Raw genomic sequence first — 17821 nt, 5'->3', positions numbered from 1 at the left:
GGGCCAAAGTTTACTGTGAATCTTGATGTTATTTTATTTCAATTTCTTTTGACAGAAGAAGAATGATATGGTGGTATCTAAGATATAAAGATGAAACAAGTCTCACTAGAGTCCTGCTATTCTTCTTGTATGTGTTAGAATACAGACATTCCTGTTAATGGAGCTCCTTTTATGAAGGCTTTTTTGACTTTCCTTTTCCTTCTCTGCCTAGCTAGAAGCTTTGCTTGTTTGTAGTGGCATTCTCATAGAGAATCATGCTAGACGTCTCTGCTATCATATGTACTCTTGGGACCTCATCACACTGAGATTAATAAGCAGGGTGGCAGCATGGCAAATCAGGCGGTCAGCAGGACAAACCGTTGCTCCACGTCCTGCATCACCCACTCTGCCCCTTACCTTATCCCAATGGAGGGAAGCATTGTCCCCAGCTTCCCCCCTTTCTTCTGAGTGAGAACATGGGAAGCCTCCTGTGTTTTCTGGGAAGCATCCTCATACGTTGCCAGGACGCTTCATCTACAGAGCCTTACATTGTGTAATGGCATCCAAGGGGCACTGTCGAGAAAGCATCCTGGAAGTGTCCTAGGAAGCTTCCTGAAGACTGTGTGATGAAGTGATTGGTTCTGCATGATTAGATCCTAAATCAGACCAATCACTATGCAGATGAATAGATGAATCCGTCTACTTGGGCAGCATATGCTTCGGGGGGGGGGGGGGAGCAATCATAATTTCCCGAGTCTTACATGGAGATCAAACTGGGTCCTCACCTGGCTAATTTGTCCTGTGTTCAGTAAATTAGCCAGATGTTTCAAAGGTATTTCGTTTATAGCTACTGTGTAGAAAAAGAAGAAGTCACTGAACCCCAGAAAAACAATCTGCTTCCAATGAAATTTTCTTTAGTGCATGGTGGAAAGATTATGAAAATTGTTCCAGCATGTCTAAACTGTATTTCTTAGCTGAGGGTTTAATTTGCTGCAATGCTAGAAATGTGGTGACTTGCCAGAAAAATTCAATGGAGAGGTAGAATTCTTATTTTGGGGGCTATGGCCCTTCTTTGTAACTATTCCCCTACCTTATTTATTTGAAGTCCCATAGTCAGCACTAAACGAAGAGTTTGAAATATATGGTCAATTGGCTCCTGTATGTGGATTGGGAAGAGGATGTCAGCCTCTCTTTTATCCCAGATAATCTTGATCTACCCCGGCTAGATCTTCTATGGTTCCATTATAAGAGGTTAGAAAATTGGGCTAGATATTAAGAATAACCTTAATATGGGGTTTTGGGGGGTTATGTGAGGTTATGTGTTTTTAAAATGTTCATTGTTTTGTGTTCTGTTTACACTGTAAGTTGTTAATGTATGTAAATAATTTTTATATTTAAAAAGAATTACCTCTTATTAGTAAAAACCAATTAACATAAGGAGTGGTAGGATCTTTTGTGCTAGGAGGTCTTCAAGCGTTATGTACTATGTGCTCTGTATATTGGAGGGTGTTCTAATTCTGAGGCTGGATCTACACTGACAAATAATGCAGTTTGAAATTCATTGTGTGGTCAGTATAGACCCATATAATGAAGTTCAAATTGTATTATTTGACAGTATAGATCCAGCCTGAGTTTCATGCATCAAACAGGCCTGGAGCTAGTCCTATCAGGCATTTATGGAATTATTAGAAGCAGGCTGCTGAGGTGATGTGGAATATTGGTGAGCTGGATTGTTTTTAAATGTAGTTTTAAATGTATTTTAATATTTTTATGTGCATGACACAAAAGATTTAACTGCTTTAAAAAAAATTCAAATTTCTGTTTCTCCTGTTTTAATACTTTGTGTCATATTTGCTATTAGTTGCCTTGGGTCTCTATATCAGAAGAAAGTGTAGCGAAAAATACAGTAAATAAATATGAAGCCCCCAATCTACCATTGTTATTCTATGGTTCTACAGCATTAAACAGGTTATTAAATCTAATTTTATTACTGTCTATCTCCATTGTGTCCACCAGGGGTTCCCATTTAGGGGTTCCCATTTTCAGCTTCAGAGTCCTTTTTGAAGCAAAGGGTTTGGAGTTTGGTACCACCTATATGCGGATGACACACAACCCTACTACTCCTTTCAACTTAATGCCAAGGAAGCTGTCCTGACCCTAAACATGTGCCTGTCAGAAGACACACTGGGGAATAGGGATCCAGCCTGTGCTGGATGGGGTTACACTCCCCCTGAAGACACAGGTTTGCAGTTTGGGAGTCCTCCTGGACTTGGCATTGAACCTGGAGGCCTATAACTTCCATGCGGGTGGGTCAGTCCCGCTCTGAAACCCCTCGAGTGTGTTCAGTTGGTCAACAAGGTTCTGTGAGCCGGGTTTGGTCCAGATTCATCATTGGTGGGGTTCAGAATGCTCTTTGGATGCAGGGTGAACTATAACTTTCCTGCAGGTTGGTCAATTGTCACTGTCCCCCAAATCCCTCCTGTATGTTCTGTTAGTTATTGGGGGGGGGGGGGGGGCGTCTGTGTGACAAGTTTGGTCCATGTCCATCATTTGTGGAGGGTGCAGTAGTTTGTGGAAGTGGGAGCCAATAGGAAAGCTGCGAGAAACATCCCCACACCACCACATACATGCATACATACATAAATATAGACCAGTGATTCCCAACCTGTGGACCGCAAGAACCAGGCATGTAGCCGGGGGGGGGGGGGGGGGCTTGAGGGGCTTCACACCCCCCCCCCCCCAAATTCTCATGAACTAGCTAGGTGGTGAGGCACTCTTCAAGTAGATGGATTATGAAGGTGGTTGAGAAGGAAGGATATGGAATATTTCCACTCTTTGATGGTGCTTGCCCAGGCTCCAATTTTCAGATTGGGGAAGGGTATATGACTCATCCTAACATGAACCTACATCCAGATCTTTATGAAATGATGCTTAATTGTAGTTGGTTGATAGGTGTGACTTTACATTGTACATTTACAATTATTTATATGTTTTTTATCCCCCAACTACTCTGATTTCTTACTCAAATGAAGGAGAGCATTTTTGAAAGTGCTCCAGACTTCCACTGTAATCCAGCTTTGTTCTCACAACAACAACTTTGCTAGGATAAAGATTTTTCTAACTGTGGGGATTTAGGGCTTCTTTCTAAATGGAGACACCTGAGTCATTCTGTATGAAAAACATATGGTCTGCATAAACCTCTGTCTCATAAATGTCAGTAAAAACCTAGTCAAGCACAGGCATGTACATACCAAATGCAACAGCCCTGGATTTGTGTAATTAATTGAATACTTGAAAGATAATCAAAACACTGTTCAAACATTTGCAGCTCACTTTCCACATCTGCAATTTACATAATGCAGTTGAAAAGCTGGGATTAATTAGCACATTTCTCTGCACTTGTAGGAATAAAAACATCTTGTGCTTTCTTTCTTTCGCTCTCTTTTACACACATACTGATACACAAAAACAGGGTTAAGATCTAGCTCTCAACTTATTGCTAAAGACCACGTCTATTTGCCCCAAGCCTAATCATTTGAGACCAGCCATAGTTGCTCCAAATGCTTTTGACCTGCACAGGCATTCTTGCCTCCTCCCAGGAGATCTAAAGGTACACCTCAAACATCTGCATTACATTGCCAAATAACCATGGGCTGTCATCCTGTTAGATGTGTAAGCAGGCTGTAGGTTCTCTTTTATGCCTGCATTTGTTTTGTTCTTTGTACTCATTCCATCTCCACAACAAGTGAATCCCCAACCCACTATTTAGCTACTGTAGCATGCCCCTCTCCCATTCTATGGAGTCTGGTGGAGAAGGACAATGTCCACAGAGATCAGAGAAATATTGAACAATGACTACATAGCTAGGCACAGAATGATTACATCATCCGTTAATGCCTTGGCAGATGAGGGAATCATTTTGCATCTGAATCATGGAGAAATGTTGGAGAGAATGAACGTCTTCTAGGAAAATGATTCCAAACATGTTTAACTACCCAAAATAAAACAAATCCCACACAATAGTGCCTTTTCATATTTACTACTCAGTTTTTTTCATTTTGTTTTCATAATAATTATGTTGGCTCCTGCTGATTCTACAGCCTCTTCTGTGCATTGCTGGGTTGGATTTCCGAGTTCCATTATCAGCACTGTCAAGGAAATAGAGAGTGGAGATCGTAATGAACTGTGTAAACTATAACTGCCTCCCTTCCCTACAACAGCATATACATATCACAGTCTTGAAAGAAGGTAGAGAGAAAGGAAATGATAATCTACATAACAATCAGGAAGAAAGGAGCCAGAACCTCAGTTAACAAGTCAACAGCATCTTATTATTTAAAATCTCAGAGCCAAAAACCTATGACATCCTTGTGGTGTCACAGGGACAATGCAGTTGGCCCAGAACTGCTTCCGGATCTACTGCGTGTGGAAGCAGGCATGAGGGCACTGGGTAATTTGTTCAAAATTGGAATAAACACAGTGAACCAGGTGTGGCAATCCAGATCAACTGGTAGCTTGCTGCCTTTCTTCATAGATTATGTATCCCATATGGCCTTGCCAACAGCACATATGACATGTTGGAAGGTTTTCCTGGTCTTATGCTGTTCTGCAAACTCTGTTATGCTTCTCCCAGGGCTCACAAAACAAGAACATTGAGAGCAAGTTGCAGTTCTGGTATTTCATACTCTGCTTAGCTCTCAATGGCAGGATGAAATTCAGAGCACCACATTTCATTCCATAGTTCTCTCCTTTCACTCTGAGCCTTTTTGTACATGAGTATTGCATATATGCAGCAGACACTTTTATACTGAGTTAGAAAGAAGGATTAAAGATGGATTTCCAGGCTTTAAAGAATTCTCACAATTAAAACAATACAAACAGCAAAAACAGCATTCTCCTTCCACAACTTTCTCTGATGCAGCCAGCACACTAACACCAGGTGAACTTTATCTAAGTCCAAGTTTGCTTAATGGACAGGTTTTTTTGTCATGTCAGGAGTGACTTGAGAAACTGCAAGTCACTTCTGGTGTGAGAGAATTGGCTGTTAGCAAGGACGTTGCCCAGGGGACGACCGTTTTTTTTATATGTTATCATCCTTGTGGGAGGCTTCTCTCATGTCCCCACATGAGGAGCTGGAGCTGATAGAGAGAGCTCATCTGTGCTCTCCCCGGATTCAAACCTGTGACCTATTGGTCTTCAATCCTGCTGGCACAAGGGTTTAACCCACTGTGCCACTGGGGGCTCCGTAATGAATAGGTGGTATATGTCTTTGGGTACTTGGACAAATACAGGAACAATTTGCAACAAACTAAGTAAAAAAACCCCCAAACAAATCACAAACAAAAATCTTCAGCCATACCTTTGAAACACATCTGCAACCTGTGAAGTACATCAACACCACTGTATTAATTTATAGATCAAGTACTGCATGCTCTGGCACTAGCTCTGCTACCAGTTCGAGCACAAATTTTTCTCCCCTTTCTCCCCTCACATATCCCCTGTATCCCTACAAAGTTGGCTCATTTGCACTTGTTGTTGTCACTTGTCATTAAATCAGTTTAAATTTATGACAACAGTATTTATGATACATCTCCATGAGCCTCATTTGTCTTGCAAACTCAGCCTTTCCTGTCTGAATCAATCAATGTGCAATTTTTTTCCCTAATACCCATCCACCTTCCTCAGCATTATCTCCTCTTCCAATGAGACATGTCATTTCATATGTCCACATAGAATAGCCACAGTTTGGTCATTTTAGCTTCTACTGAGGAGCTCATTTCTATAGTGAGTCTGTTGACCACTCATATCTCTGTGCCTCAGGCCTTCCCTAGTGTTCTAAGACTAAAACCAGCCTCCAGTTTACTTCTGACCTGGCAATGCCTTCATAATATAATTGCAGTACTCCTTGTTGCCCCCAACTGAGTAGCTATATATTGTGTTATTTTGTATTTAAATATTTACTTGCTTGTTTAAATATTTACCAGTATTTTGGACTTCGTGTGTGTGCTTAGTTATTGATAGATACAAAGAATGGTCTTTAGTATTAGCTGTACAATATAAAAAGTGACATGTAAATGTTATGCCTTTAAATCCACCCTCTTGTAAAAAAAAATCCCATTTATAAATCCTGCAGTACAGATTTGAATGTTCTTTGGTTGCCGACACACTCAATTAGCTACATCTAGGAGACATGCAATTCCAACATGATCCATTATTCTTTTTAATTTTATTTTCATCGGGGTTCTCACTACTTGAGAAACCCAATGAAGCTTCCCCACCACTTTAGCATTGTGTGAATATCTGCTGATGGAGATACGTTATGTTTGGACTATATGCCCTATATCCTGAATCCCAGCAAAGCACAATACATGTGAATAAATTATCAATGTACAAGGGTTATCTGAAAAGTAAGGTTGCATTTTTTTAAAAAAAATACAAAGAATAAATATATTATAATAAAACTTACATGGATTGTAGCATAAGTATTACATTATTTTCCCACATAATCACCATTCAGTTCAATAAATTTTGTCATCCATGGGATGAGTTTTTGATGCCTGTGTTATAGAAGTTTCTCTCTGTCCTTTTCAGCCAGTTTGTCACTTCGATTTTCACCTTGCTGTTGTCAGAAAAGTGTTTTCCATCAAGGTGTTCCTTCAGTTTAGTGAACAGATGATAGTCACTGGGTGAGAGATCGGGGCTGTGAGCGGGGTGGATTAAAATATCCCAACCAAATGAAATCAACAACTCTTGTGTTGCATGAGCAATGTGCGGACATGCATTGTCATGAAGGAGACTTACTCCCACCACCAGTATCCCACGATGTTTGTTTTGGATGGCTCTGCGAAGTTTCGTCATGGTCTCACAATACATTCTGTTTCCATTTTGTCACATGCTGTCTTGACATTATGTTCTCTCCATAAACTGAAATGATTTTGCAATGAATCACAGCATTTAGGTCTTGGAATTTTAATGTATGATTCCATGTGGCATGTGTATTTGCAAGCTACTCGCTGGATTTCTGTGCTACTACATAACATGCATGACTCCATGTGTGCAACTTTGCTTGTTGTGCCATTGACAGGGTATAACCATTGTATGTCATCCTCAAAAGTATCTCTGCTTGAGGAGTGAAATCTATGCCCTTATATATCACTAATAGGATGTGCAATTGAAAGTTGAATAATTGTGAGATGGAATCATGCACGACTACTCTACCATCAACCCAGCAAAATCCTCTCTGTAGAAAAATAAAAGCTTCTTTGAGAGGTGAGGAGGAAAGGTTTTTTCCACTGCTCAGAAGGAAGAACAGATGCTGGTGACCATACTTTAAAGTTGCTGAAAAATAAACAAAGAACTGAATAATGTCAGCATTTTTTTCCAAAATGTGGAAACTGTCTAATTCATCAATAGTATTTACCACTTCACTACAGCTGAAATTAAAGAACTATACATTTAAAATTGAGTTTAAATTGTTTTAAGAAACCATTAAAGGTGGAGTAACAGGTGGAATTTTGATGCTCGGCAGATATGCATAACATATTTGGCTGTGTTAATGAATACTACTTGAATGAACTTGAAACTTCACATTGATTTATTTTCCTTTAACCACTAACATCTGATGTCTCAGATTTTCTGACTTCCAGGTCTGTAAGATTAATGCCAATATAACTGCTCCAGTGTAAGCAGGTTGGAACTGTGGTCAGGTTAATGTCATGTCCAGGAACAGCAAAAGAAATGGAATTCAATAATATTGCCATGAATGTAAAAGAGGAAATAGAAGGAACTGACCAAAAAAAGAAATGCGTGCTTAGTCTGTTGCCTCATACATCATTTTAGCATGTAGGATGTGTTATGTATCTTAAGTGTACCCTCAGTTTTTCATCTTTGTATTAAGCATGGATGCTGTGTAGCTGAACATAAAAACACAGCTCTAATTTCAGTTGGGGAGGGTTATATAATGTAATGGTGCCTCATTGAGAATGCCAATATGTTGTTTGAAGTGCTCAGAAATATGTCAGAGATTTTTGGCTGCCAGGAGGATAACAATTCCCAGATTTCTCTATATGTTTATCTTGGAAAGTATTGCTGGTGCAGATATATCCTGAAGCTACCATGTGCAAATTATCCCATACTATAGTCCCTACTGCAATGCAATCAGCTTTCCCCTCAGCTAAATAAGATTTTTGCTCTTCTTTATTGTGTCTGTCACGTGCCCAACAACTGGTGGCCTTACTGTCAATCCATCATGGAGTTTTCTTGGAAAGATTTGTTCAGAGGGCTTTACCTTTGCTTCTCTGAGGCTAAGCAAATGTGGCTTACCCAAAGTCATCCAATGGATTTCCTTGGCTGGGTGAGGATTCAAATCCTCATCTCCATAGTTATAGACCTATGCTGAAACCACTAACTCTTCCTATTACATAGTAAAACACATTCTTTTTTTTCTTTTTTTTTAAAAAAACATGTTCAGAAATGCATGGTGGGGACAAATCACTTGTATGCAAATCAAATGTTTTAAGGGAGAAAATCAATAGAGATTTAAACTTATCTTTAGGACACGAAGTTTCAGTTTTTCCAACCTGAAACATTTTCTAAGCAACACAAAGTGTTTACATATCTCAGAGATAGATAATACAATCACTGGTTCTTGTGCCAGATAAAGTGCTAGATATTTTGGTGTGATTGATAATGCCTGTTTAACTATTCCTCTGTTATCCATCTGCTATAATAATAAACAATGCAATTTGCCAACAGTGATAAATGTTGCATACATATACAACTCAGAGAAAATAATTACAGGAGATAATCAATAGGAAGCAATAATGATGCTACAATTATTGGACATTCCACTTCCTTGCAAGACGTACTTATGTGCATGAGCCTGTATTCAGAGGTTGGCTAGAGTGAATTAACAACTATAACATCAGCATAAATAACTCACAGAGAAAGAAAAATGTTGTGTGTGCCCAGAGTTAGACTGTTTATGACTTGTATTGGTGATGTCATTCCTGCCAGGCATCTGTCTGGGAGGGTATATCAGTGCATCTCAGGTTTTGATGTGGTCTCTTTCTTCTTGAGGTGCTTTTCTACACTGAAGGCATTCCAATTTAGTACTCGCTCACGGAGACCACGTGAAGGGGGAAGACAGTGTGTACATGTGTAACAAAAGAGTGTGCCATTTGATTGGAATCTTCTGAAATTGGTCCATCTCTCCAAATTACTACTACTATTGTTGTTGTGTTTATTTATACCTCACTTTACCTCCCCCAAAGTGAACTCAAAGCAGCTGCTATCTGGTATTTACAGGCAGTCCCCACTTTACGAACAAGATAGGTTCTGCAGGTTTGTTCTTAAGTTGAATTTGTATGTAATTCGGCACAGGTATATTTTGTAAATGTAACTCCAGACAAAGATCTATCTATCTATCTATCTATCTATCTATCTATCTATCTATCTATCTACAGTTGAAATTACACTTTAAAAATGTACCTGTTCTGACTTTCATACAAATTCAACTTAAAAACAAGCTTACAGAATCTATCTTGATATATAGGAAGAGGGGCCAACCAAGGGCAAGATGGATGGATGGCATCCTTGAAGTGACTGGACTGACCTTGAAGGAGGTGGGGGTGGGGACGGCCAACAGGGAGCTCTGGCGTGGACTGGTTCATGAGGTCACGAAGAGTCGGAAACGACTGAACAAATGAACAAATATATATAGAGAGAGAGAGAGAGAGAGAGACTGTGTTTTGTTTTCGGTGTCCCTGTTCAGCAGATTTCACCTCACTTTCAGCCCATGTGATATTTGTATTTTGAAACATTTGGCATGTTGTGGAAACAAGGATTGTTGATAAACCTTCAGTTGACACACCTTTTTCCCAGGTAGATTACTCTCACTTGTCTCATCCCATTCTTAATTGTAAAGTCATTTGCAAGTTGGATGTTTGTAACTCAGGGACTGCCTGTATTTGAGTTTGTTTTGGAATTGTAACACATATGTGTGTGTGTGTGTGCAGGCGCACACACATATGTGTGTGTGAGAGAGATTTTGTCTTTGACATTTTGCTTCTATGTTTTTTAAACAAGAAATCAACGCAACAAAACTAGTATTAACAAACTGTACATATATAAATACATTTTTAATACTTAACATTCATGGTTTGTTCACAAAGCCTTTCAAGATTTCATTTATTACATCCATTATTTTTTTAAACTATAAAAAGTGCCATTCAAATTTACAGCTTGTGCATCCAAAGCCAAGGTTAGAACATCATGCCCCACCCAAAACCCCACAAAAAATGGGGGATATAATACATTGCTTTATATGATCTTTAAAATTTTTATGTTACAATAGTCTCTAAAATTGCTTTAGCACAGTTTGTTTATATTATATTATATTATATATATATTGTGCATACTGTAAAATGCCAATAGTTGTAAATATGAAAAGATTGAGTAAGACTGTTGTGATCCATACACAACAGAAACAGTCTTCCTTCAGATTGAAGTCCTTGGCTATGCATAGTACAGGGCACCAGTCCAACTTATAAAAGTGGCTGAAAACTCCAGAACATTGTTGGAAAATAAAGATGGTATCAATTATTTCATAGCATTTCCACTACCAAAGATGTGACATTACTCACATTATGCATGACTCACGTTGGTACTGATACATTTTCAGTGATACCAAAGACTCTTCTCATTCTGGGCACAGAGATTACAGGAAAGCTGTGCACCATGGGTGTACCTGCATAGGAAATGCCCCCCACTTCTTGGTCATGTTTTCAGCTGCTTCATAAAGGTGGTGGGCCATTGGTATATCTCAACATGGGGTGAAAGGAGCGTGCAAAGTTATTTGAGAGGGTGCAGCTATAGTCTTCCTCTGTCATTGGCACCAGGCAGGCAAGGCCAACCAGGAAAAGCAAGAGAAGCTGGAGTGGGAGAGCAGCTCTGAGGACCCTGAGGAAGAAACACTTCTGCTGCTGTGGCCGATGCTGCCCAACTAGCTGAGCATCAGAATGGGAGGAATCGGAGCCAGCTCTTCTGGGTCTGCAGGAAAAAGCCAAAAGTAATTTGAACTTGTTATAAGGGGACACTGAGGCCAACAAAAGGCTCCATGGACACGCTAGTTTAACTACACATGTGACACACAATATTTGGAAATTTTTATACATTTTAGGTTAATATTTAGAAGCCTGCTTTGAAACTGTAGAGAACTACTATTTCTGAAAAATCCAATGTTATTGAGTACAATAACCATGTTCCACAATAACTTAAATTGGCTTTATGGTATTAATACTGATCTATATAATTCTACCCAAATAGGATTTGTTTTCAAGCAAACAATGTTTGGAATAGGAGGTATGAAAGTATGTATTCGCTATATTTCTTTAGAGATGAATATTTTTTTTAAAAATGTTATTTAAAACATAGGAATATCCAGTATTTTAGCATCCAGATGTAGAGCATGCTGTGGCCTCATTTTACACTGAACCAGCAATTAAAGCCATTGTTTAACATCAGATGGATCCTCTTCTTGTAGTATAATTTACAACCACAAAAAAAGAAGAATTTAGAAAAACTTACAAAAGAACTTTTGCTTGTCCTGACAAGGATTTCACATTTCAAAGTCAGAAAATAATATCCACCCTTTATCCTTGTGATTAATCAAGGTGACTTCATCTGCTATTGTCAACCTTGAAATGAGAGGGAGTGGGTATGTCTCTTCACTGCTACTTTTCAATTTATAGACATTTCTCTTCTCATCTCTCAAAAACCCCTCAAGAAAATAAGGAAGTTCCCTTTGCTGCCTTTACTTGACTAACTGCAGGCTTAAAAGTTTGAAGCTAATGAATGATTGACTGTTTATGATGACAGGGCTGGCAACAGGTACAAGATCAAAAACAAAAGGTTCCAGATTATTTACAAGAATATCTCTGAAGTTGAAGATAGAAAGCTGGTTAACTTGGTATTATGCATGGCTTTATATTATGAATGCATTGAAAGGATATGGCACATTTAACAATATCAGAGCATTCTATATTAAAGTTTAATTAGACCCAGCCTTCCAATATGTGATGTTGCCAAAATGAGGAATTAACAAGCTGAGCTACATAAAAAAAAGAATAGGTATTGCTGGTGCATTGCCAATGTAAGGTCTACATGGCCTATTTTACTGATATGACTAACTATTTCCTCCCATGACTCTTACTTACTGCTTAGCCTTCTGCAGACAATTTACGCATCATGATTAACTTTTCAAAGAGATCAGAAAAATTGGCACTCTTCTATTATTCTGGCAGAGGCCACAAGGGGGCACTAGAGAGAGAACGACAGTCCGCTTTACAGAGAGAGAGTTGAAGGAGAAAAACAATTTCCCCCATTTTCACTGGTTATCCCCTCTCCCCACTTCAGATTTCATAAGCAAGGGTTGTTTCCATGATGGCAACTTGGACTGAAAGAATAACAGGAAAATGTGGGGGGGGGGGGGGGGAGGGGGAGAGAAGAATGGTTTTACTCCTTCAAACGCCCCTCTCTAAAATGAACTCTCCTCTGTCTAGCACCCCCTTGTGGTCTCTACCTGGATAATGGGACAGTACCAAAACATTAAAAGGATGGGGATGGGGGAAGATCTAGCAACACCTTCAAGAAATCATTCTTAGAGGTTCCTCTATACAGACTTCTGGGATCATGCCCTCCTGGCCACATGTTCAGATACTATAAGTAACACTTGCAGGCAAGCCTGACAGCCATGCTATCTAGCAAGTTTGGGTTGCACAATCTACATCCTTGAAAAATGAAGGATATGGATTGTGTGTTTATAACATACAGAAGGAACCATGAATGCAATAGTCCCCTTGTGCAGGGGAAACCAAAATAAAAATAAAAACTTCCACTTCCATTTATTGTCGTTCTAGCACTGCTACTGTGCACACAAGTAAGTCCATGAACAGAAAGCTAACAATATCCGTAATTTGACAAGATATACAAGCCTAGAAATATTTGATTCAAATTGTTCTACTTTCATGGGACACATATCACAGGTTTGCAGTTTCTCAAGCCACTTCTGACACACACACCTTCTCTGTTCCACTCTTAAATATTTTTCCTATCACCCAGACTGAAATCATTCTTTCTGGGAGCGGTTTTGCAAATGTGCGTTCATTTTTTTATTAGAATGAATGTATAAATAATCTGTTGTTAAGCACATGCTAACTTCTTTTGATTTTTGTGTATTCTATATTTTAAGTGATTTCATTAGGAAATTCTCTGAATCTTTCTTTTTTTTCTTGATGGATTTTTTGCCACATTTTTGCTTAAGGTTTTGATTTTTGCATTATTTTTTTCTTCCTCCAATTTTAATTGTTTTTAAATTTTGTATTTTTCACCTCTCATAGAATCATAGAATAGAATCCTTGAGTTGGAAGAGACCTCATGGGCCATCCAGTCCAGCCCCCTGCCAAGAAGCTAAGATTGTAAACTGGACTGAAAATATATTTAAGTAACATGTGTATATTTATCATGCTATGTGAAAAATCTAGGCAGTGAGTTCCGTCGTTATCTTCATCACAACCAGTTCTAGTAAACTGAATATAGATTAAATACGTCATTTCGAGATCTTGCTGAAGAACTCACAGCTTTCATGTTCAGCCCAATAGGTTCTATGTATAAATAAGTCCATTTGGAGGCAGTCTATTATTACTAGTGCTATAGTTACACTTTATGACAGTTATGCAAATTCCATGAGAAATTGTCTGAAGCAAAATTATATAATTCATAAATGTACAGAGTTTTTAAAACCTCCCAGATTCTGAATCTCATAGGGATCACTTCCTATATCCCAAGCAAACAGCCCATGCAAGATCATCGATGCACAAGTGGATTGCTGAACCAGGAGCTGTCTTCCCAGAACTGTCTGCAAAACCAGGAGCTACTTTAGTATAAAAGATAACTTATATTAAGAAAAAAACCCTCAAACCTATATAGTCCAGAAATATGTATGTTGGAATAGCAACTTTGTTGCAGAGGGTGTTGTTTAATCACTGTCTAAAACAACTATTTACAATTTGCATTCTTAACTACATGAAGCGGAATTACAATATAGGTCTGAAACAAAAACAGGAACAGAGGGTGGTATTACTATAGCAATGGACTTGCGAAAACATTAAATCAACAAGTCACCACATTCTATATATGCTGTAGCATTGTCATGTGTTTGGGCACCTTAAGATCTGTAAGTAATATTCTTGAAAATATTGCAACCATTCTGTAGAGATGCAAAAATTATGCAAAGTTTGCTAGAAAAACAATCCATATGGCTTATGTTTTTTCTTCTAGTATGTATCTTACTACAGTCCGCATGTGCAAGATCTGAGACAAAGAAGGAGGTACGGTAATACGAAGATTACCATATTGAATTCAAACCTGATGTTTTAACATTTTTATTTGGTGTGCATTGGAAGAGGGGTAGTCTTATACAGCGAGTATATCCCAAACTCTATATTTTAACTGGAAAAGTTGGGGTCATCTTATATGCCGGAAAATATGGCACTTCTAAACTGCCTCAGATCTCACCATTCTGCTTATGTGGATGGCCCTGGATTCTAGTATAATACAGGAGAGTAAAAAAGTATCCATTTTCTCCATATCCTGCAGATTCATAAACATTGATATCATGCCTTAAAAGAGAAGAAGGGATATATATTAGGGCTGGGCGGTTTCGTTTCGTTAATTCATTAAAAATTCGTTATTTTTTTTGTTAACGAAGCGATAACGAACCATTCTGGAGCAACTTAAAAACGAAACGAATTTTTCAATTCGTTTAGTAAATGCTTCGTATTTCGTTATGTATTCGTTTCGTTATTGGTTTGAGGTCGTTTCGTTATTATTTCCGCATGTCTGGGGCAAGTTTTATAGTTGTTTTTTGTTTAATTAGTGAAACAAAATTATAATATCACACCAACAGTCAACAACAGAGGGAGAGGGAAGCTTCAGAAGTTCCCCCTGTCCCATTTGGAGGTTTTTTAGCATATTGCGCGGTCGCATCCGCCATTAACGAATCGATTCGTTATTGTTTCATTATTGTTTTGTAATTTTTTTTACCATTTACGAAATTTCGTAAATATTGAACTTTTTAAAAAAAGATTTTGGAATTCTTTTAAATATCGAAACGCAAAAAACCCCAAAAAACGAATCGATTTTAGAAACAAATTTTTCCGTTGTTACCCAGGCCTAATATATATATATTCTCCCAATGGAATAGTTCTAGTTTCTTAATTTAATATCTAAGGACTATATATTACTGAACATTTCATAATGCTTTTACTAACTACATAAAATTGCAATCTAGAATAACTTTGCTAATTTTGTCTGTCACTAATATCATATTGGTAGCTGCAACATCTGCATTAAATTAATACCATTTTTCACATGTCTGATCAAAGATAGTCATGAGCAAAGCCACAGCTAGTAACTGGGCATGGAAATAGTTCCTGATGCTACTTGTGCTAGCTATGTAACTACAATATTTCTTTATTTTATGAATGCCAAAGTGATCTTTAAAGTTTGGTTAACACTAGAAATGAAAAGTGGGATAAAAGAGTATAATGTTTGATTAATAGTGCCGACTGAATCACTGGCGCCAACATCTAAATAAAGCTCTTTCAGGGAGCCTACAATGTAAACACATCTACAATCACTTCAATCTCTTAACATTTTTATCATATGAAAATATCTATATAGATTCAGGTCTATGGCTGCAGTCCAGTGATGCAGTTTTTGTACAAGAAGGGTTTTCCAGTTGTTGCTTGTGATGGGAATCTCTCTTGTATGAGAATAGCTCCATTTGCCATTTCTAGCAATAGAAAGCTTATGCATCACTTTGGATATTAGTATACTATGTCATTGGTCTCCCCCATCCCCCGCCCAATATGTCCCAATACTAATTGCTGATGACATCATTTCCTGCAAACCAGCAATATTTCCTTTGTGTGGATTTTATCTTGTCAGAATCCAAGATCCTGGGATACATGGACACCTATCAATGCATCAACTTGCTGCTTAGACATGAATGTTAGGAACTGAGTTACACATATGCACTTTTGCCTGCCAAAATAATTGGTACCAATGTGAGAAAGCAGACTAAAGGTTTTCTGAACTGAACTTGTCATTGACAGAATATGAACTTTGATTTTTAGGCAGCTTCTTCTTATGAAAGAGCAGAAAGCTGTACTTGGGATTTTTATGACCACTGCTCATTTTCAGCAGCAGCATTCTGTGAGTTAAGTGACCTTATTTCCTTTCATATCCTCAGGCCTCCAAGGCTTGCTGATCCAGTGCAAGATCAAACACAGGTAAGTAGATCAGAGGCATGTCAGAATATTAAAGAACACAGCGACAGCCTGGGCTCCTTTATCAGTTAAAAAAGCATTCTACATCAACTACAGCCTGCCTGACTTGCATGCTTGATTAATTTTCCCATTCAGTGAGAGCTATTTGTTTTCCATGCTTGTCTGAGTGACAAATTGATTATTGTGTTGTACTGTTAAGAGCTGTGTTAATAAACAGTGTTGGGGAAAGCAGAACTGAAAGGTGCCGCATAGATGCCACAGCAAAAAGGTGGGATGGCCCTAAAGCTACAAAATGTGGCTAAGGTGCATGCTAGCCTACTGGCTGACTGGTAAAATCAACACATAATACCAAGGTGGCTGAATTTCTGAAGAAAGAGGGAATTACTGCTGTCCTTTTCCAAGCAGCAAGTTGCCATCATCTTCCAAAATCCAACTAAATTATGCAGAAGTAGGTTGAGTATCCCATATCTAGAACACTTTTGATCAGAAGTGTTTGGAATTCTGATTTTTTTTCAGGTTTTGGAATATCTATATTTGCATATCTTTACATTGAGATGTCTTGGGAGATAGGAACCAAATCTACAATTCATATACTTTACACTGAAGGTGTGTGTATGTGTGCATGTGCGTGCACATGTCTCCTCTCTCTCTCTCTCTCTCTCTATATATATATATATATATAAATTTTGTGCATGAATAAAGTTTGGGTACACTGAGTCATCAGAAAATTAAAATGTCACTATTGTAGCCAGCCACCCATGTGGATAATTTAGGATTTCCACATAAGGGATACTCAACGTACAACAGAGTAATTTTCAATGGGTCTGGTCACTGAGTGATTACAGTAATTGGAACATTGACATTTTCTGGGTTGCTGTGAGTATTTTGGGCTGTATGGTTACATTCCAGAAGCATTCTCTCCTGATGTTTCACCCACATCTATGGCAGCCATCCTCAGAGGTTGTGAGGTTTGTTGGAAACAAGGCAAGTGGGGTTTATATATCTGTGGAATATCCAGGGTGGGAGAAAGAACTCTTGTCTGTTTGAGGCAAGTGTGAAAGCTGCAATTCCCCCAGACAGGAAGCAGCCAAGCCTTGAAGCTGCAAGTCTATTCAATACTAATCAAGGTTATAAATGGCAGCATTCACACTTGCCACAAACAGACAAGAGTTCTTTCACCCACCCTGGACATTTCACAGATACATAAACTCTACTTGTCTTGTTTCCAACAAACCTTACAACCTCTGAGGATGCCTGCCATAGATGTGGGTGAAGCGTCAGGACAGAATGCTACTGGAACATGGCCATACAGCCTGGAAAACTCCCAGCAACCCAGTGATTCCCGCCATGAAAGCCTTCTACAACACATTGACATATTCCTTAGTTTGTGCTTTAAGAAAACAGGCAACGGGAGATAGCTTTAGATAATATAAATGTTAAGAAGTAAACCCAAATTGAGGGGGAATGCTGGGACATGGAGAAATGGCCTCTCT

At 38.6% G+C, this 17821-nt stretch overlaps 1 protein-coding gene across 3 annotated transcripts in view; it reads right to left on the bottom strand.

The window, feature by feature from the left end:
• Positions 1 to 10099: 10099 nt before the first annotated feature.
• Positions 10100 to 17821, bottom strand: part of SYNE1 (spectrin repeat containing nuclear envelope protein 1) — a 354454-nt gene continuing 346732 nt past the window's right edge. For all 3 annotated transcript variants that reach the window (XM_067465989.1, XM_067465987.1, XM_060753592.2), the window contains one exon: positions 10100 to 11028. In XM_067465989.1, the coding sequence (XP_067322090.1) occupies positions 10773 to 11028 (256 nt within the window). In that variant the 3' untranslated portion in view covers positions 10100 to 10772. The remainder of the gene's footprint in view (positions 11029 to 17821) is intronic.

This window comes from Anolis sagrei, chromosome 1 (genome assembly GCF_037176765.1).
Source record: "Anolis sagrei isolate rAnoSag1 chromosome 1, rAnoSag1.mat, whole genome shotgun sequence".
In the NCBI taxonomy this organism is placed as follows: domain Eukaryota; kingdom Metazoa; phylum Chordata; class Lepidosauria; order Squamata; family Dactyloidae; genus Anolis; species Anolis sagrei.
This window is presented reverse-complemented; position numbering and strand designations above follow the sequence as displayed.